Genomic DNA, 22,419 nt, shown 5'->3' with positions numbered 1-22,419 from the left:
AGGATCCTACGGTCTTGGCGTGCATCCGTGCATCGCTGCGGTCCGGTCCCAGGTCGACGGGCACGTGCACCTTCCGCCGACCACTGGCGACAACATCGATGTACTGTGGAGACCTCACGCCCCACGTGTTGAGCAATTCGGTGGTACGTCCACCCGGCCTCCCGCATGCCCACTATACGCCCTCGCTTAAAGTCCGTCAACTGCACATACGGTTCACGTCCACGCTGTTGCGGCATGCTACCAGTGTTAAAGACTGCGATGGAGCTCCGTATGCCACGGCAAACTGGCTGACACTGACGGCGGCGGTGCACAAATGCTGCGCAGCTAGCGCCATTCGACGGCCAACACCGCGGTTCCTGGTGTGTCCGCTGTGCCGTGCGTGTGATCATTGCTTGTACAGCCCTCTCACAGTGTCCGGAGCAAGTATGGTGGGTCTGACACACCGGTGTCAATGTGTTCTTTTTTCCATTTCCAGGAGTGTATGAGGAATATGATTACGTGTTTATATGTATATGAATAATGAAAGAAGTTAAGGACTCTTGACTTGTGAAAAAGGATGTTGGAAACCGAGAATCGTACTTTAAGAGTTATGAAATGTGTGTGTAAATGCGTGAATGTATCACAATGCCAGCGAAAATTTTTTTTGGACACTGTTATATTCATAGGATTTTGTTTCTACACACTTGTGACGTAAATTTTCGACCTGTGAAATTTTCATATGAGACTGTCACTGTAGCGGAAACTGGTGTCGTAAATATTTCCGTAAGAAAGTTAAGTGACCACCTGCACGTAATGCGTCGTGGGCACACAGCTGTGTCAAACACCTGGAGAACAAGCCATTATGGTGTGCCTTTCCGGAAGCACAGGTAGAAAAAAAAAGAAAAGAGGCAGGCCTTTATCCTCGCCATTGACATTCCTTTAGAGAAAATATTGCAAATGTGACACCCTCATTACTTCCATTAACCTTGCTATTGACATTCCTTTGTAGAAAGCATCGCAAATATTACATGCTCATTACCTGAAAACATATGATTACTCGTACTTTGTGCTAATTACTGAAATGCTTATGAATTGATGGGAAATATCCGTACATCTGCACACCTGATTATGACAAGTGTCTTTCTATGAGAGTTGAGAGCTACTGACTTACGAAATGTCACATGACTATTGAATGATATTTTTATGCATTGGTTTGCGTAATTGCTTATTTCATTTGATATCTGGTTTCCAGCTGTGTTGCAGCATTGCTTTTATAAAATAAATTGCATTTGCTAATGTGAACACTTTCTGTCAACAGATCTATTAAATAATTATTTTATGATCCACATTCTTTAAAAAAGGAGCACTTGGAAAGGAAAGAACAATAAGAAGGAACTAGTAACAGTAACACATAATTTTCTTTTCAAGTACATGGTAATATTTCTTTTTACAATAAGTTGTTGTGGTGCACCACTTTAATTACATAGACATTAAGATGTGAATAGACATTTCCCTTGTCTGCATTGTTGTTTTTACTGTAATATTTTTTCTGCTTGAGCTATGTCATGTTTAGGTATAAGTTGCTGCTGTTTGCCAGGCATAGTGTTATTGAATTTAACTTTGTATTACTCTGTTAAGCTTTCCTTGTTGCTGCACATTGGCTCATATTAGTTGTAATTTTGCATTTTATCTGTTAATTTAGATTTACTGCTGCTTGCTTTGCAAATTGGCATTTTTTTGTCATTGCTGTTTGTGTTGATTTGTTGTATGCTGCTGCATTGCCTCATCCCTTAGTTTAGCATCTGAGCTCAGTAGATTTAAGTTAGCTTAAGAGGGGGTAGCCTATAAGACAATGAGTTATGACGAATTGGTAGAAATGCATTGAGAAGCTATACGAAAATGGTTTGGCCAAAAAAGTAGTGTACAGTGGAGAAGAACTATTTTTGACAGAGGATGTGAACAGAATACAGAAAGCAGGCTTAGATAGGACTCTTGGGAATAATGATGAACGAAGGGAGATATCCATGCAAAATACTGCAATGAAAACAAACCCTGTCCTTTCCTTTTGTGTTATCCCACTATCTGTTTGTGTACCCTTGTGTAGTTGTTTTCTTCCTGTCTCTGTGTAGTTTCATAGAATTTTTTCTTCTTTTAATATTAAGCTACATTCACTATGATGAGGAATACTGTTCTCCTCAAATATAATTGGCATTAATAATATGTTATTTACCTCGTAAAGATGTTTAGACATTATTTATTCTTTTTTGTTTTAATGCTCATGTGCGAAGTTGATGTTTCGCAAGTTATTCTGATCTTTTATGTATTTACTTATGTCATAATTCCTGTAACACTGATGTATATGTTTATTTCTATTGTTTTGAAGAGCCTATATTACTACAAATGTTATCTGTATTGTTATGTTTTTAATTATGTATTTTGTACCTTTGTAATTGTATTCTTACGTCATAAAATTGTAATTGACACCAGTACATCATATTATTAACTTGTAAGCATTCATTTCACTGCACACTTTTCTGTTGGTCATACTATATGGACACTATGTGAGAAGTTGGGACTGTTAGTGTTTGCACGTGTGTTACTAATTCAGCAAGGGACTGGATAACAGCATTTCTGGTTCTAAGGACAACTCCAAAAAGTTTGTGAGTGCACAAGTGGTGGTTATGGACTTGCCATATTGTCCGCAAGACTCTTCGATGGTGATTGTGCACCTGCACAGTCACAACAGATGGCTGCTGGCCATCTCTACAAGGACTGCAGTGGGTCTACACCTTTGCTGACTCACCAATACCATTATTTCTACAAGGACTGCAGTGGGTCTGCTCTGTGATGACCTAACTACCAATCTTCTTCAAAATGTCGAATGACTCTGCTGTGGGTTTGCTCTGTTGTGGCCCATTACCTGTCAGCATGTCAAGAGTCAGCACTGTCTTTCCGTTGGAAGGACAACACTACTTCTTCAAGACTGCATGGAAATCCACTACCTCTGTGTGCAATTTCTTTTACTAATGAGAAACTGTAATTACTATTATGATGAATGATCAGGACTATCTTTATGGACTGTGAGAAAATTTTAGCTTTTGACCAACGTTGTATCAATAAGTGTGTGCATTTTATATCTTTGTTACTGTAATTGTGAAAAATTTTTTTTCAAATCTGTATTGGCCAGTGCCCAACACCATTTGTAAAAATTTTTTGTGGGGAGCATGGGGGCTATGTAAGTAGGCTGTTTAGGTTCTTATATTGGTAACGCCGCCGCCACGTAGCGCTCTCTGTATGAAAATCACTGGCTGTGCTGTGTGCAGTCTGTGGCTAGTTTGCATTGTTGTCTGCCATTGTCGAGGGGCAGCTGGATGTTAACAGCGCGTAGCGTTGCGCAGTTAGAGGTGAGCCGCCAGCAGTGGTGGATGTGAGGAGAGAGATGGCGGAGTTTTGAAATTACATATATTATGACTTGTGATGATATTAAGGTAAATACATTGTTTGTTCTCTATTAAAATCTTTCATTTGCTAACTATCCCTATCAGTAGTTAGTGCCTTCCGTAGTTTGAATCTTTTATTTAGCTGGCAGTAGTGGTGCTCGCTGTATTGCAGTAGTTCGAGTAATGAAAATTTTTGTGAGGTAAGTGATTTTTGAAAGGTGTAGTTTAATGTTACTCAGGGCCATTCTTTTGCAGGGATCTTTGATAGTCAGATTGCGTTGCGCTAAAAATATTGTGTGTCACTGTAGTGAATGTTTGAGTACGTTCAGTTTTGCTCAGCTGTTTGAAAAGCAAATAGTGTAAGAGGTTTATCAGCACAGTCGTGTATAAGTTGTTCTAAAGGGGACGTTTCAACATACAGCGTAAAAGTCGCAGATGCTATGGACTATTAGAACAGGAGATATCAGTCGTCAAATTTACGATTAGAAAACCGTAAGTATGAATGATTTAGTGCACAAATGTATTATTTGAGACAAATAGTCAAGAATATGACATGAAACGCTCTTTAACAGAAATTACTTACTTGACTACACTATCGGAGGCAAAAAAATATGTAACTGAGCAATAACAGCGTGGCCAGCGCATAAACAGTTTACACAGGATGATGATGAAAACAGGTTAGTCACAGTTCTCATGGAAACATTCTTACGTTTACCCTTCTTAGAAGCTGTACCACAAGGGTGTTTGATACACAACAGGGAGGTCTTTGGTGTAGCCGCACCGAAACCATGCAAATCTGATGAAGTAGGGGAATCGTGTCACCGAGAATTGGAAATACAAAAGCGACAGAAGGCGTAAGAAGTGATCTGTATGCCATATGTTATTGTCATACTATACTGTATCTTTAACCAATTTCACAAAAATTTTGTGTGGACGGGAGATGGAAACGTCAGCAATGACTGTCATGAAATGACCAGAATCCCGACCTGAACTGCTATGGAAAACCATTGGGATGATTATGAACATCGAGGTTAAAACCCCAACATTCAAGATCACGAACTTGTCTTGTTCTGGCTCTTGAGGAAGAATGGGCCATACCACCAAAGGCATTGAGACAATTCATTTAAAGTGTCTCCAGCAGAGTTCATCATAGAGATCACTAATGGGTGTCGGGAGTGGGGGTGGGGAGGTGGGGTATTTTTGATAAGATAATGTACTTTGGAACGTCATTCCATGCTGCTTCAAACATGTGTGACTGAGAAATGGCTGTGGTGTGGTGACAGACCATTCAGCCGCTATCCAAATTACTGGATATGTGAATTACAGGTGATCCGATTGTGTACGCAGTGGCACCTCATACCACCACGATAGGTGGTGCTCGTTACAAAGATGATCGGTCTGCTATCATGGGTGCTACCCGGATTCCACTTATGGACACATCCATAGTGAAACTGAACGCAGCAACGGCACTTGTCTGAAAAGATAAAGCGGTGCCACTGTGTGCAATGTTGCACGATACCTGTGCACTTTGCTGGTCAGCCTCCCGATGAATTTAAAGCTTTCAGGGACTATAGATTGTATAGTTTGTCATCTCTGATGGCTGTCCAGGAGTCAACGAAATAAAAAGACTTTTCTTTTTTTTTTTTTGTACATGTGCCAGCATCACTTGTTCTACATCTACATCTACATCTACATCTACATCTACATCCATACTCCGCAAGCCACCTGACGGTGTGTGGCGGAGGGTACCTTGAGTACCTCTGTCGGTTCTCCCTTCTATTCGAGTCTCGTATTGTTCGTGGAAAGAAGGATTGTCAGTATCCCTCTGTGTGGGCTCTAATCTCTCTGATTTTATCCTCATGGTCTCTTCGCGAGATATACGTAGGAGGGAGCAGTATACTGCTTGACTCTTCGGTGAAGGTATGTTCTCGAAACTTTGACAAAAGCCCGTACCGAGCTACTGAGCTTCTCTCCTGCAGAGTCTTCCACTGGAGTTTATCTATCATCTCCGTAACGCTTTCGCGATTACTAAATGATCCTGTAACGAAGCGCGCTGCTCTCCGTTGGATCTTCTCTATATCTTCTATCGACCCTATCTGGTACGGATCCCACACTGCTGAGCAGTATTCAAGCAGTGGGCGAACAACCTACTTCCTTTGTTTTCGGATTGCATTTCCTTAGGATTCTTCCAATGAATCTCAGTCTGGCATCTGCTTTACCGACGTTCAACATTATATGATCATTCCATTTTAAATCACTCCTAATGCGTACTCCCAGATAATTTATGGTATTAACTGCTTCCAGTTGCTGACCTGCTATTTTGTAGCTAAATGATAAAGGATCTATCTTTCCTGTGTATTCGCAGCACATTACACTTGTCTACATTGAGATTCAATTGCCATTCCCTGCACCATGCGTCAATTCGCTGCAGGAAGACTTTTAAATCCGTCTTCGCTATTTAAGCAGATTTGCTAGCAGACGCCTTGACGTTCTAGAAATTTACATCAGTTTTTCCAGGATATGGCCAATGGGCTCCGATGCCAGGACATAGAAATGGGGTCGCAGAGTACCGTGCATCACAATTCCAGGCATTATCAAATAAGAGCCTGTGGTTGTGTGGTTTGCGTGATGGAGCCGATCACGGAGCGAAGTGGTGCAGTGGTTAGCACACTGGACTCTCACTCAGGCGGACGACGGTTCAAAACCGCATCCGGTCAACCACATCTGCCATCTGCTGTGTCGCAGTACTTCCGACGCACTCGCCAAGTAATACAGTTTTCACGTCTCTGACTCACGGCAAGTAAAACTTTGGGTTTTCTATCACGTGACCAAATCTTAAAACGTAATGATTTTTAAGGTTTAATTATATAGAAATTACAGATATTCATCGAAAATGCTATTATAATGGTGTAATCATTTCTGGCCAAGAGAAGTCTACTAATATCAAATACCGGCCTTAATTTGAGGAAGAAATTTCTGAGGATGTACGTCTGGAGTACAGCATTGTATGGTAGTGAAACATGGACTGTGGGAAAACCGGAACAGAAGAGAATCGAAGGATTTGAGATGTGGTGCTATAGACGAATGTTGAAAATTAGGTGGACTGATAAGGTAAGGAATGAGGAGGTTCTACGGAGAATCGGAGAGGAAAGGAATATGTGGAAAACACTGATAAGGAGAAGGGACAGGGTGATAGGACTTCTGCTAAGACATGAGGGAATGACTTCCATGGTACTAGAGGGAGCTGTAGAGGGCAAAAACTGTAGAGGAAGACAGAGATTGGAATACGTCAAGCAAATAATTGAGGACGTAGGTTGCAAGTGCTACTCTGAAATGAAGAGGTTAGCACAGGAAAGGAATTTGTGGCGGGCCGCATCAAACCAGTCAGTAGACTGATGACCAAAAAAAAAAAAAAAAACATGCAGAATAACAACAATCCCAACGATATTTTGAGCACAGAAAAGTAGTCTGTTGGTTAATAATGCAGCCAAGTTACTTGAAACAAAGACACTCACTCCGCCCATATGGCAGATCTTCCGAGATCATCTCTAAGGAAAAAATAATCTAAGAGAAAATAAATATGACACACTCATTGCTATTTTGGTAAAGAGAATGTAAACCTGGAAGACTTTTCATACTCACGGAAATGCGTAACGCTCCGGGTTTGGGTCGACTGCGTCCTCTTTCATTCTGTCCATTTCCTCATTTATAGCAACTATGTCTTCCACCACTGCATTCAGTCTCATACGGAACCAGTCTGCAAGCTTTCCCATCTGCCTCACCCAAACCTGCAGCCGCTCTTTAGGCAATGTTCTACCCTACAGACAGAAATACAGGTCTTACTGTGTCCATTTAACATTTAGCGGAGCAGACATTGAAATTTGTGTCTTTAGAGCGCTGCGACTAATATGAGCAAGAGTAAAACAGTTTATCAGATTGTCAAATTTTTTGATGAAATAGGAAATGTTTCCACTTTATCAAAAAGTTTATGAAAAAGTGCACATTGAGAAAGATGGAATGCGACCCACTGGTAAATATCGTTATTGGCAATCACACGTACACACGTAATATATTGTTGCAATAGAAGGAAAAAATTCACACATACTTTTAAAAACAGCTTAACAAATTTTGTTACGCTGATGATAACAACGAAGCCGGATTACATTGTATCGAAGTAAATACAATATTTAAAAAATTGTTTTCTGATGTCTTGCAATGATTCAAGTTAATTGTTTCGAAAAGTTTGCATCTAATTGTATAGTAATTTGAACCACTTAAACAGTGGAGCTGCCTAATACTGTACAAGTTTCAGTAGCAAACAATGTTTGATTGCGCAACATGCACCAAAATTTCCTACAAAGAATATCATACAAGAAACTAATAAGGAATTCGCATGCTACTCCAAAATACACTTTAAAATTTTTTCGTGAGGTAACTAAACATGATTCTTTTATTAAGAAAATAGGGTAGCGTAACGAAACGTTGCATCAGAAAGATAATTCCCCACCGAAAGAAAGCTGCAAGCTTCATAAATGGACACTTGGTACCACATATTGACTTTTAATTGAGGCTGGTTAATCTGAAATTGGCTGTCTTGGGTCAAGGCATTCTACTATTGTTTAACATGGTAAATTTAAAAGTAGTCGGCTGGATGTAACAACAGATATTGTAAAGAGAAAGCTAAACCAGGCAAAGAATGAAATGGAAAGGTACAAGAAGAAATAGGCGAGGAGAGAATATGTGGTGTATGTGCTGAAGCACACAGATATAGTCATTATGACACTGGTCAGAGTGTCAGACTAAAATTAGAATAGGTAATGGAAATTTTGTACAAGATGTCACTAATGAAGCTATATATTTCTTTTCTAAATTAATGAACGATATATGTGTACAAAAACTTGTATTACTGACTGAAAGATGAAACATTTATAGTTCTGCGCAAGGCTAATTGCCACAATCTGCATTAATGAAAGAGATTACTTATTGACGACGTGTTTGTTCAATCAGCTCAAATTGTATGCTAAATTGGAAACAACACATATGTTAATTTTAGTTATCCCCTAGAAAAGCATATCAAGAGCTCTTGTGCCCTTTTTTTATGGTGTAATTCAACCATGTTCAGTATGGAAGCCTAGTATGCGGAAGTTTTACAACGACAAAAATGAAAATAAGACTCATAGTACAAAGAAAAACCATTTTGATCGTACTAAAAAAGAACAATGCCACAGAGCTCTTTTTAATGATCTGAAATTTTCAATATTCCATGTACACAGGGTGGTCCATTGACCGGGCCAAATATCTCACGAAATAAGCATCAAATGAAAAAACTACAAAGAATGAAACTCGTCTAGCTTGAATGGGGAAACCAGATGGCGCTATGGTTGGCCCGCTAGATGGCGCTGCCATAGGTCAAACGGATATCAATTGCGTTTTTTTAAACTAGGAACCCCCATTTTTATTACATATTCGTGTAGTACGTAAAGAAATATGAATGCTTTAGTTGGACCACTTTTTTCGATTTGTGATAGATGGCGCTGTAATAGTCACAAACGTGTAAGTACGTGGTAGCACGTAACATTCCGCCAGAGCGGACGGTATTTGCTTCGTGATACATTACCCGTGTTAAAATGGACCGTTTACCAATCGCGGAAAAGGTCGATATCGTGTTGATGTATGGCTATTGTGATCAAAATACCCAACGGGCGTGTGCTATGTATGCTGCTCGGCATCCTGGACGACATCATCCAACTGTCCGGACCGTTCGCCGGATAGTTACGTTATTTAAGGAAACAGGAAGTGTTCAGCCACATGTGAAACGTCAACCACGACCTGCAACAAATGATGATGCCCAATTAGGTGTTTCAGCTGCTGTCGCGGCTAATCCGCACATCAGTAGCAGACAAATTGCGCGAGAATCGGGCATCTCAAAAACTACGGTGCTGAGAATGCTACGTCAACATCGATTGTACCCGTACCATATTTCTATGCACCAAGAATTTCATGGTGACGACTTTGAACGTCGAGTACAGTTCTGCCACTGGGCACAAGAGAAATTGCGGGACGATGACAGATTTTTTGCAGGCGTTCTATTTAGCGACGAAGCGTCATTCACCAACAGCGGTAGCGTAAACCGGCATAATATGCACTATTGGGCAACGGAAAATCCACGATGGCTGCGACAAGTGGAACATCAGCGACCTTGGCGGGTTAATGTATGGTGCGACATTATGGGAGGAAGGATAATTGGCCCCCATTTTATAGATGGCAATCTAAATGGTACAATGTATGCTGATTTCCTACGTAATGTTGTACCGATGTTACTACAAGATGGTTCACTGCATGACAGAATGTCGATGAACTTCGAACATGATGGATGTCCGGCACATAGCTCGCGTGCGGTTGAAGGGGTATTGAATAGCATATTTGATGACAGGTGGATTGGTCGTTGAAGCACGGACGTCCCCGGATTTCTTTCTGTGGAGAAAGTTGAAGGATATTTGGTATCGTGATCCACCGACAACGCCTGACAACATGCGTCAGCGCATTGTCAATCCATGTGCGAACATTACGGAAGGCGAACTACTCGCTGTTGAGAGGAATGTCGTACACGTACTGCCAAATGCATTGAGGTTGACGGACATAATTTTGAGCATTTATTGCATTAATGTGGTATTTACAGGTAATCACGCTGTAACAGCATGCGTTCTCAGAAATGATTTCACGAAGGTACATGTATCACATTGGACAACCGAAATAAAATGTTCAAACGTACTTACGTTCTGTATTTTAATTTTAAAAAAAAACCTACCTGTTACCAACTGTTCATCTAAAATTGTGAGCCTTGTGTTTGTGACTATTACAGCTCCATCTGTAACAAAGCGAAAAAAGTGGTCCAACTAAAACATCATATTCCTTTACGTACTACATGAGTATGTAATAAAAAATGTGGGTTCCTATTTATAAAAAACGCAATTGATATCCGTTTGACCTATGGCAGCGCCATCTAGCGGGCCAACCATAGCGCTAACTGGTTTCCCCCTTCAAACTAGACAAGTTTCGTTCTTTGTAGTTTTTTCGTTTGACGCTTATTTCGTGAGATATTTGGCCCGGTCACGATCAATGGACCACCCTTTATATATAAAAGATCATTGTGACCACATTAACTGATCCTATAACTATAAATCTTGAAACAGAAAACACCTGATGTGCCTTTCATTTCAATAGGCTTCAGATTTTTGAAACAGGGTGTCAATATATCAGTATCAAATTATTACAAGGACTGGGTATAAATCTACGAAACCTCAAAACAGAGGAGACATTTCTAGAACTCTAAAAAGATTTGTGATTGACAAAGAGGTCTATAATGTGGTGGGGTTACATGAGCAAACTGTGGGCTGAAGCCACTTGTTCACCCTGCGAGTAATGACTTTTATATATGTTCTAGGTACCTCTTCAGTGGGTTCGGTACTATAACTGCACCTACACAGTATAATTCGCTAATGAAATTCGTCATAAATAAATCAGAATCTGAGAAGAGTAACACTGTCCATACGAACACCACTAGTAGAAAATATGACTTTTGTTAGACGTTATAAAGCTTTCAATGACTCATGAAGGAGTTCATTGCCCATCAACATAAAGTTTTGATCCTTTGCGCAATAACATAAAATGTTTAACAGGTAGTATAGCTAGTTTCAAATTTAGAAGCATTTCTTCTAGGCAACTCCTTCTGTTCCATACATGAATTGTGAAGTACGATGAGATTCTCAAAAAGACTCGAAAAGATCACTTTTGGTATTGCATGATTTTTGATTGCCCTTATTAACAAAAGCACCAGTGGCTTAATGCATAGCGTCAATGTGTGATGATTCGAATCTCCCTACTGACAATTCTTTTTTGTTTTCATTTCAATTCTGTATCTTTTATCATTATTTTTTAATGAGAGTAGCACGTTGCTTTCTATTTTAAATTAGTGGTTGCATGAAATAAATTAAAAATTGGCTAATACCTGCGAAATGCCTTGCTGTAAACTGTAAAAAATTATACACACCAATCTCACTCTTCCATCCAAAAGTATTTTTTGCTCATATATCCATGGATCAAAGAAAGAAGGAGTCAGTGAACATTTGGAGTAGAGATATGAAACATTCATGAAAAAATGTTTATGCAAGTGATTAATAGATCATATACACTGTCCTCCTTTTTCACTCTCATTTACAGGAGAAAAATCTGTTAGTTCACTCCTGTGACTCTTAATGTTTCAGGTGTCTGTTTTAGTTTGTTCCGGTAACCATTATTCACATCAAAAAATGTTGTAAAATACTGCATTTCAAACACGCTACATTTCTTTCAAATTTGACGTAAAAGTCGACAGAATTTATGGAGCTTGTATTTGCCAGTTCTCGCTGGTAAAGAAAAGTTTCAAATTCAGTTTTATTACGATCCAGAAAACCAGACATTGTTTCGCTATGTGACATGGAGTCCCATGCTTCTTTACAGAGCGTAGGGGAACGATGCGGGAGACCCGCACCGCCATACTAGGCAAGGTCTTGTTTCGCTATAACCGATGGCTATTACCACATTTCTTTTCTTTTTCTTTTTTTTTTTTATTTGTAGTTGGTTGCCTGAGCACTGTTCACTATAAATAAGCGGCCATTTTAAAATATTTTGGTGAAAAAATCGACTTGGCAATGTTTCATGACCTCATGACATACCACACCTGCAGATTTACTTTTTACATTAAGGCACCGATTTTTTTATTGTCGGGTAGTTTTAGTCTTCTTGTTGCACTGGTTCTTTTATTTGCTTATTGCAACGTAGTTTAACATCATGGCATCTGAGAAGTGTTTGATATTCATAAAGTCCCCCATTAACAGCGTTACAGGATGATTATTTGAAATATTCTGAATATACAGCGCATGATAACTTTTTGTTACATATTCAAACACTTGCGTAGTGTTTACGATAAATAGTGCTAAACACTGATAAGTCCCGTTGAGCGACGCCAGGCAAGTATAAATAGGAGTTATAATTTTCCATTGTAGACTTTATATCAATTGAAGTTTTAGGAACGTTTGTTTGTTATTTGTTTAATGACCCACGATCGAGTTCAAACAAGATGTTCTAATGGTATTCTGACGACTCAGCAGAGGGTATAGCGAGCGCTACTGGAAACCAATCTCCGGCTTTTGGGCGGCAGACTACCTGAAAGGCATTGTCGAGACTACATTTTACTTACTGAAAATGTGTTGATATAAAATGAATTGATGAATTGTACACGCTGTTGTATCTGATGTGTAATGGAGAAGGTTACAAATTTGTTTTGCGCGATATGTGTCAGTTGGTAACTGAATGTAAGTACGAATTTCACACAGGAAGTATAATGATATTTGGGATACGAAATACGCGGGTACCTAATTTTCAAGGTTTGTAGGTACAGGAAAAATCGTCAAGCAACTTTAATGGAAATTCTCGTATCTCTTATGAAGTCTTCACGAGGCTAACTGGAAGTTTGACAACAATAAATGTTACCAGCGTTGTGTATGCTCAGAAGTAAAAATAATATTTCTGGTGTAGATAGCGAAAAGACTTGATTATTATTTAGCGCGATAGCATACGATCATGTAATGAACTTCAAAAGAGGTTTCCTGGATTGCAGAGGCTGTTTTAGCTATCAATAATAGTGAATTAATAGTTAAAGTGTGCCAAATAACTATTTCACGGAATTACGATTTCCGTGCGTGTGAGCTATGCTGAGTGACTTGAATGGACTTTTAACGGCATTTAGTCTTTGGTAAAGAACTTATACCACCGCACGGCACATATTATACGTTTGCTGTTGTTTTTCAAGCCCATTACAACAAATATCGAGCGATATTTTAGCATTCATTGTCCCGATTGTTAATTAGATTGTTACCTCTGTCTAGAACGAATTCTGAATTTCTATTTCTGTCTCTTTTTTTATAAGAGCTTGATTTTTTGGTCCAGACAAATACGTAATAATATTACAAGATCCGCTTCTAACATTTGTAGGATATTTATTTTTCCTCCGTTTAGTTATTCCATCTTTCCCTAAAAAAATGCATCCTCTTGAGTTACTTCTTCCTGTGATTCATATTACTCATTTTCTGACACTTCTTGTTCTGTTCCTGAATCATGACCGATTTCATGAACAGAATCCTCAGTCTTTGGGTCAGCGCTACCACTGTGAGCATCTTCATCACTCAGCTCGTTAAACAATTTCAACCATATTTACTATTAAAAACAGTCTTGATCACAACTCTTAGTAGTGGTTCTCCAGCAGAAGGAGGGTCTTACTCATTGGTCTGAAGATGACCACAGTAGTGGTCGAAACCGGTTACCGTAATAAATAATTTGTAATCAAGACTGTTTTAATAGTAAATATTTGTAACACTTTGATCATCCCTTAATGTATTCAAAAGTAATTAGATTCAATCATACATTAGGATGTCTACTAAACTCTGTCCGAGGTTATTTTGCGTTTGACATCTCTTCCACAATCTAAATATAAAGAGAATACTAAGTAACAGGGAAGGTAACTGCAATCAGTTTCAATACGTCTAAATTTAAGCACATAAAATATCGATTGATTCTAGGAAAGCAATAAAGTAATACAGACTTTGTTTCAGATTGTGGCAGCAGAGCTCGCACGGATGACAAGTGTCCTCCAGGCTACAACAATGTTTCATAAACAATGTATCTTTCGTAACTGAAAGCCAACAACGATTGGAGCTAACACCTGGAGAGTTAACAGAAAGGTACTGAAAATGGCGCGAACTCAGTCCTGCCCTGTCAGACAAAATTGAGCGGGAAAGTCACGTGGATGACGAGTGTTATCCGCGCGAACAACGGAGGGTTAAGGAAGGAGGAGAGGGAACTTTATTTTAATAGGTTATTGCGGAGGCGGGAGAACGTAACCTCTGCTGTCTATTGGCCCTTGTGCTATGTGCCATGATGGGTGGCCACCGTCGAATGAGAAGTTGGCTGCTGTTAACCAAATGCTGGACGCCTTCCGCGCGGTGGTAGTTACTTAATATTAGCAATAGGAATAAATATATGCTCAACTGTAAATTCTTAAACAAATAAACATTGTTATTGCTTAATATTAAAGGTTCAGGTGCCACAGTAACACAAGACTTGCCATGGAGCGGAATACTCCACTTGTACTTACAATCCCTTCGAGGGCGAGCGGGACAAAATTGTGCATAGTGTTGTTTATTCCAAATGATATTAACTCGGTGCGGTGATGAACCAGTGTGGTCATGTACTGATGATAGTCGTCGGACAGTATCTTCACCTCTGAAACAAAGATACCTATTGTGCAGAATGAACTGCGAGCAGTTGGAGTAAATTTAGACATACATGCATACTAAGCAAATCATTGTGTAGTTGGTACTTCACGCTGCTCCATAGTAATTAATACAGTCTTGCACTCGTCGTCCGTATAAGAACAATTCGTGACCTGTCGTGGTTCATGCCGTACTGCGACTAGGGATTATCATCCCACGATATTGTTGTTTGTGTTGGTTGTGCTCACACCTTCGACCATAAATATAATAGACTGGCCCTGACGTCATTTTCGTGGCTCCAACATCTCTGGGCTGAAGTCACAAGAATGTTGGCAAAACATGGTTGTTTCGTGTTGCGCTTATGGCTGTACTCAGCGTTTTGTCGGGGAAATGGCATTACATTTCATGTGTAAGTGTTTCTTTGATAGTGCAGATGCGTTTATTGAAATCTGCTGAAGTAACTTTTATATGTTTTTTACACTTGAAATAGAGTATCACGTAAATTAAAGTTTTGCTGTAAAGTCAGACTCATATTACATTTTGGAAAGTATCTGTGATAATTCGGTTACAGAAGTAAGTATAATCGTTTCTCGTTCCTACTCATAGGTTCCGTAAGGATGAAAACCGAAGGCAGCTTTGGATACAGACCCTGAAACGGAAAAACTTTAAGCCGTTTGCATATACGCGTCTTTGCTCGAAGCACTTCGCAGAGAAGTGTTTTGATAGGTTAGTTATTATTTACAATGTATATCCATAATTTGTATTTACAGTGTCTGTCATTTTTAAACCTAGGCTCCATAATTATTTTCTGAAACTGCAAAGTCTCACCTTTCATCTAAAATATCATTTTTTTTAATCTGATAGTTTAAACTTTTGTAAAAATAGTGGGAACTGAACCTTTGAAGGGCACCTAAAATTGATACTCTAAAATGGACCTGCTCCTAAAGTAAACAATTTTGACACTTATAGTTGACATAATTCCCATAGCCCATTTTCTTTTATAAGTGACTAGAGCTCGAAACGTGGCGAATACAATGTTTAAAGTTTTGACACGAGCCCACTCTTACTGTTTAAAAGAATTTTAACGACATTTTACTATAATTGATAGTTTATAGTAATTTCGTCCCGCTGCCCACCAGAGTGGCGTTCGATGTATTTGTTAGATTTTATAAATGGTACTTTGAACAAATCCAGGTCAAATGTAGTTCTGGCATAATTTTTCACAAATAAAAAAGTAGTTTTTGTTGGAAGCGTTTGGCAGTCAATTGAGAAAATTGGGGAAAATCCGATACAAACATAGGATGACAGACCGTTGATTTGAAATCCCGCCACGTTTTGCCAACAGTCACGTGGTTTATGTTGGAGCCACATTAGCCCCATAGCTTCTGCACAGCAAGGCCAGTCTACTAGTATCTATGGTCGAAGGCTCACACATCATTCATGCGAATCCATGCTAATGTTATAAATGTGAAAGTACTAGCACAACACATTTGTTTATTTGAAGAATATAACCCGAAATAAAGAACAATAATTACTCTTCAAGAAAGCTAGATAGTTTTCAGCTTTTGACCTTCTTTATGTTTTGAATATCCCTTCATTGTTTGATATGGTCTGTGAGCCAGACCGCTGGTCGATCATCACCGATCGGCTTGTTATCTTTGGCGCGTCCCCGGGCATGAGCATCTTTGCGTTTTCGGCTGCGGCGCGCGGGACGGCGAGAGGCATTCGGTTTGTGGCGGCGGGTGAGACTGGCGGACTTGTGGCTCGGGCGTTAAGCACATGTGTGATGTCTGTTACGCTGGGGCTGTTTGCTAATCGTGAAACTCCTGCGGTGGTTACTGGTTGCCTGGAAGGCATTTCATACAAACTGTGCCAAGCCTCGTAGTTAGAGGGGAGTCCGGGGTTGGTGTTGGCCGAGATGTTTGTACAGATTGAGGTGCCTGTGTGAGAAGCACGGCGTGGTCCTGTTGGTTGCTTCGTCCTTCTGGCAACCACCGCAAGCGGATGTTTGGCCGGAATGTCTACAGTTTGTGGTGAGCATAGCGTGAACAAGTTCTCGTAGGATGTACTCCCAGTCTGACTCTTAGCCTGTGTTACTTGTGGGTGCCGACAACTTGTCTGTTACTGCTTCCGGGTGTCCTGTAGGATTTCACAGCAAAACTGTGTTTTTGTGGCATTCTGTGTTTCTGGCTCAGCCTCCGCCTAGAAAAAAGAAAGATTTGTGCCTCAACTGAAAGGAGGGGGGGGGGGGGGGGGGGTTTCGATTGGACATCTTTCGTAATTCCTTAATGCTGTAATTTAAACATATAAAAAAAATTGTTCTTTCAAAATAAGCGCCTGTTTCTTTGGGACACTGCAGTTCAAACAGGAGTGGAGTAATGTTAATGAGTATTTGTTATTCGTCAAATGAAGTTCATTTAATGTCTTGCATTTTTCTGGGGCACGCAGCTGTGCTATTGAACTCATTTTGAAGTGTTCTGTCGGGTGAATGACTGCTCCACACTTCAGTGTATTCTTTTGAGTAGTATTGTAAGGTTTTTTGGATGTTTGTTAGTGGGGTGTATTGATTCAATTTTGTTTTTCTCTTTCTTTTTAATTACGGAGAATTGTTTAGTTCATTTGGTTATTGGCTTAACTCGCGCTTCACGCACTAAATCAGCTGATATTGAAATTGTTTTGTTTATTCCTGTTTAATGTCAGACAGATTCAAATGTAACTTCATTTATGTTATTTGAAATAAATGTGTTGGATTGACCTTAATGAATTATGTGCAATCGAAGTAAGGGCCCAGTCCTTCATCAGTGCTTAACAGTGGCGTGTGGTTCGGGTTGTGAGCCCCGTGCTCGGACCAGTCTGTACAATACGATTGAATGTAATGAATACAATGCTTATACAATGGTCCATGTGTTTAAGCAGTACGTCCATACTAATATCAGCAGGAAACTCACTGCATTTTAGCCACTGAGCGTCACGCGTCACTTTAGTTTCTAAGACGCGTGATCAGAAGTGTCAACTGTTGGTGATCATGCGGTTAGCGTTCTTTGTCCGTGGAGACCTAGGTTAGATTCCCGGCCGGCTCGAACTTTTTCCGTTCGCGCTTGGATATGCATATTTTGTCATCATCATAATTTTACTATCATCGACGCTCAAGTCGCCGAAGTGGCGCCAGATAAAAAGAGTTGCACCAATCGCCAGAACTTCCCGAACGGTGGCTTCTGGCCAGTAAAGAAGGCTATAATATGTGAGGGCAACCGCGGATAATAGCTAGTATGGAATATGTGTTCAGGAGGGCTATGCAGAATCTAATCTCAACGTGACTACCACCAGGGAATACATTGCCCACTCTGCTGTACAGAATCGTACAGCCACATCACGCACCTCGTGTCAGTAGAAGCGCTTGTTTACAGTCTCATCTACATCTACATCTACGTCATTACTCTGATATTCAGAATAAAGTGCCTGGCAGAGCGTTCAATGAACTACCTTCTAACAACCCTACCACAAAAAAGGTCAACAATTATGATTGTAGTGTTGCTCACGCTGCTAAATATTGCATTTTCGGGCAACAACAAAGTTATACTATGTGGCAGGTGTCATTAGAGCACAGTTAATAAAGTCATTTTTTAAAAAATAATGGCTAAACTAGGCACTCATCTTTTCGTCTTTCCCACCCTGGTCTCGTTGTGAACTCATGGCTCAATCGTCGAAAATCTAGGTACTGATGATTCCAAGCTCGGATGCAAAGAGGCCTAGGTGTTATTCTGCTATATTCAAAAGTTTTATAGATGTGTTTCATAAACCATTCTTGAAGATAAACTTTTGCAAGTGAGGACAATGGTGATGTAAAAAAGTAATCAGCACACCGGATTTAAGTTACACTTCTTTTTTATTACTTTTGTTGCAATATCACGTAACTCGTTCCAAAACATCACTTCACAATATAAAACATCCTTGAAAATATCTTCCTCACTGTTAAAGTTAACATTTCATAAACTGACTGTCTTTTTAACATGACGACCAAAGCTTGACTCTCAAATAACCGCTTAGGCGCCCAAAAATCAGAGTTACAAGTACGTCAAAGATCATAGAGACAAAAGAAAGAATACACATAAGAATAATCATTGCAATATATACACATCGATGTATCAAAGTACCTCTACATTAATGAAATCAAATCTGAATGTTGTTACAGAAATATGGTAACTATTTTACAGAAACACAGTAGAATATTGCTGGTATCGAGAGGTTGAGGTGAGGTGCCGTAGTGGTTACGTAATTTAAGTATCATTGCAACCTTCATGTTGTCTCTCTACCGTTCCACTCTCGAACGGCACACGCGAAAAACGAGCACTTAAATTTTTCCGTGCGAGCCCTGATTTCACTTATTTTATCGTGATGATCATTTCTCCCTATGTAGGTGGGTGCCAACAGAATGTTTTCGCAATCGGAGGAGAAAACTGGTGACTGAAATTTCATGAGGAGATTCCGTCGCAACGAAAAACGCCTTTGATTTAATGATTGCCACTCCAATTCACGTATCATGTCTGTGCCATTATCTCCCCTATTTCGCGATAATACAAAACGAGCTGCCCTTCTTTGCACTTTTTCTATGTCATCCGTCAGTCCCACCTGATGCGGATCCCACACCGCACAGCAGTACTCCAGAATAGGGCGGACAAGCGTAGTGTAAGCGGTCTCTTTGGTAGACCTGTTGCACAGTAAGACGAGTATCCACACAGACAGTGCAAGAGATCGCTATAAAAACTTTATAGTAGATAACCAGTTTCGATAAAACTATTTTCAGATTTTCATATAGATTAATACAAACATCTTGTGTCAGAAACACACAAGACCTTCCCATTGACTTTCCACGTACGTAAACCACATACTGCAGCGACACCTGTTGAGCTTGTGACAGTTAGTCTTCTGATCGGCATTATGTGTGGTGTTATGGGAACTATGTTTTGGGGAATTGTGATGTACATAGTAATTTTAATTTTGACGTGCCAATCCATCGTCCATTTCATGTTTTATGTAGCTGGAAATTCAATGGAAAGATTTTGCGTTTAGATGGCGTAAGATGTTTGTAATAATCTTTATGAAAATCTGAACATGGTAACATAGTTTTGCCGAAACTGGTCATCTACAATAAAGTTTTCTACAGTTATCTGGGCTAAGAAGTTCTTCTTCTACTAAGTTATCACTACAGATGGCCCCCTTCGAGTTCAACATGAATAAACTAATGCATTATGAGTTGGGTTGATTTCGGGAGGAGACCAGACTGCGAGGTCATCGGTCTCATCGGATTAGGGAAGGATGGGGAAGGAAGACGGCCGTGTCCTTTCAAAGGAACCATTCCGGCATTTACCTCAAGCGATTTAGGGAAATCAAGGAAAATCTAAATCAGGATTGTCGGACGCGGGATTGAACCGTCGTTCTCCCGAATAGAGTCCAGTGTGCTAACCACTGCGCCACCTCGCTCGGTAATGCATTACGAACAGTCAGCACAGCGACCACTGTTCCGAATTTTCATGAGACGGTAGCAGAAGCCCATTTCTGTGTAGAGCTCCATGACGGACGTACCCACTTGTAGAGGTTCTGAGGAGAATGAACGTGGCCAAATTGCATCCATCATCGTTATGTGAGTCCAGAACCTGCCATGAAGGTATGAGGTGCACAGCACATACAACACAATCACCTCGTCGCCTCCATAGTTGAGTGGTCAGCGCGACGGAATGGGACGACAAGGGGCCCGGGTTAGATTCCTAGCCGGATCAGAGATTTTCTCCTACCAGGGAGTGGGTGTTGCGTTGTCTTCATGATCATCTCATGCCCATCGAAGACCAAGTCGCCGATGTGGCATCAACTTAAAAGACTTGCAGCAGGCGACTGGTCCACCCGACGGGAGGCTCTAGCCACACAGCATCTAATTTTCATCCTCGTCTCTAGTTCACATACCTAGTTATTTGGACAGCAGCAGTTACACTGCTGACGTTTAGTTCCAAGGACGATGCACGCCTACGGTGTCCCCATGACGTTGTTATTCGACAAAAATACGCAAGGCCACTTCCGACTTCTCCCCACATCTGTGGTCATAAGTCCCCTAGAACGTAGAACTACTTAAACCTAACTAACCTAAGGACATCACACACATCCATGCCCGAGGCAGGATTCGAACCTGCGACCGTAGCGGTCGCGCGTTTCCGGACTGAGCGCCTAGAACCGCTAGACCACAGCGGCCGGCCTATCCCCACAGAGTGTTCGACTGTTGCCCAGTTCAGCATACTCTTCAAATTATTACCCACGGAAAACACTTGGTTATGGACAGACAGACTGGCACACAACAATGCCAGCCACTATGACTGATGGACTCTGGCAGAGAGATGTGCCTGTATAGAATGGTATACCTGGTGGTCCATTGATCTTGACCGGGCCAAATATTTCACGAAATAAGCGTCAAACGAAAAAACAACAACGAACGAAACTTGTCTAGCTTGAAGGGGGAAACCAGATGGCGCTATGGCTGGCCCGCTAGATGGCGCTGCCATAGGTCAAACGGATATCAACTGTGTTTTTTTTAAATAGGAACCCCCATTTTTATTACATATTCGTGCGGTACGTAAAGAAATATGAATATTTTTGTTGGACCACTTTTTTCGCTTTGTGGTAGATGGCGCTGTAATACTCACAAACATATGGCTCACAATTTTAGACGAACAGTTGGTAACAGGTAGGTTTTTTAAATTAAAATACAGGACGAGGGTACGTTTCAACATTTTGTTTCGGTTGTTCCAATGTGATACATGTACCTTTGTGAACTTATCATTTCTGAGAAAGCATGCTGTTACAGCATGATTACCTGTAAATACAACATTAATGCAATAAATGCTCAAAATGATGTCCGTCAACCTCAGTGCATTTGGCAATACGTGTAACGACATTCCTCTCAACAGCGAGTAGTTCGCCTTCCGTAATGTTCGCACATGGATTGACAATGCGCTGACGCATGTTGTCAGGCGTTGTCGGTGGATCTCTATAGGAAATATACTTCAACTTTCCCCACAGAAAAAAATCCGGGGACGTCAGATCCGGTGATCGTGCGGGCCATGGTATGGTGTTTCGACGACCAATCCACCTGTCATCAAATATGCTATTCAATACCGCTTCAACCGCACGCGAGCTATGTGCCGGACATCCATCATGTTGGAAGTACATCGCCATTCTGTCATGCAGTGAAACATCTTGTAGTAACACCGGTAGAACATTACGTAGTAAATCAGCATACATTTCACTATTTAGATTACCATCGATAAAATGGGGGTCCAATTATCCTTCCTCCCATAATGCCGCACCATACATTAACCCGCCAAGGTCACTGATGTTCCACTTGTCGCAGCCATCGTGGATTTTCCGTTGCCCAATAGTGCATATTATGCCGGTTTACGTTACGGCTGTTGGTGAATGACGCTTCGTCGCTAAATAGAAAAATCTGTCATCGCCCCGTAATTTCTCTTGTGCCCAGTGGCAGAACTGTACTCGACGTTCAAAGTCGTCGCCATGAAATTCTTGGTGCATAGAAATATGGTACGGGTTCAATCGATGTTGATATAGCATTCTCAACACCGACGTTTTTGAGATTGCCGATTCTCGCGCAATTTGTCTGCTACAGATGTGCGGATTAGCCGCGACAG

General features: G+C 40.6%; 1 protein-coding gene across 1 annotated transcript in view; it reads right to left on the bottom strand.

The window, feature by feature from the left end:
* The window catches only part of LOC126106681 (uncharacterized), a 73,588-nt gene that overhangs the window by 27,522 nt on the left and 23,647 nt on the right, over positions 1 to 22,419 (bottom strand). The window contains exons 4-5 of the mRNA XM_049913048.1: positions 14,611 to 14,738; positions 7,062 to 7,237 (exon numbers count right to left, since the gene is read on the bottom strand). Of these exons, the coding sequence (XP_049769005.1) occupies positions 7,062 to 7,237; positions 14,611 to 14,738 (304 nt within the window). The remainder of the gene's footprint in view (positions 1 to 7,061; positions 7,238 to 14,610; positions 14,739 to 22,419) is intronic.

Source organism: Schistocerca cancellata, chromosome 10 (genome assembly GCF_023864275.1).
Source record: "Schistocerca cancellata isolate TAMUIC-IGC-003103 chromosome 10, iqSchCanc2.1, whole genome shotgun sequence".
NCBI classification, from domain to species: domain Eukaryota; kingdom Metazoa; phylum Arthropoda; class Insecta; order Orthoptera; family Acrididae; genus Schistocerca; species Schistocerca cancellata.
This window is presented reverse-complemented; position numbering and strand designations above follow the sequence as displayed.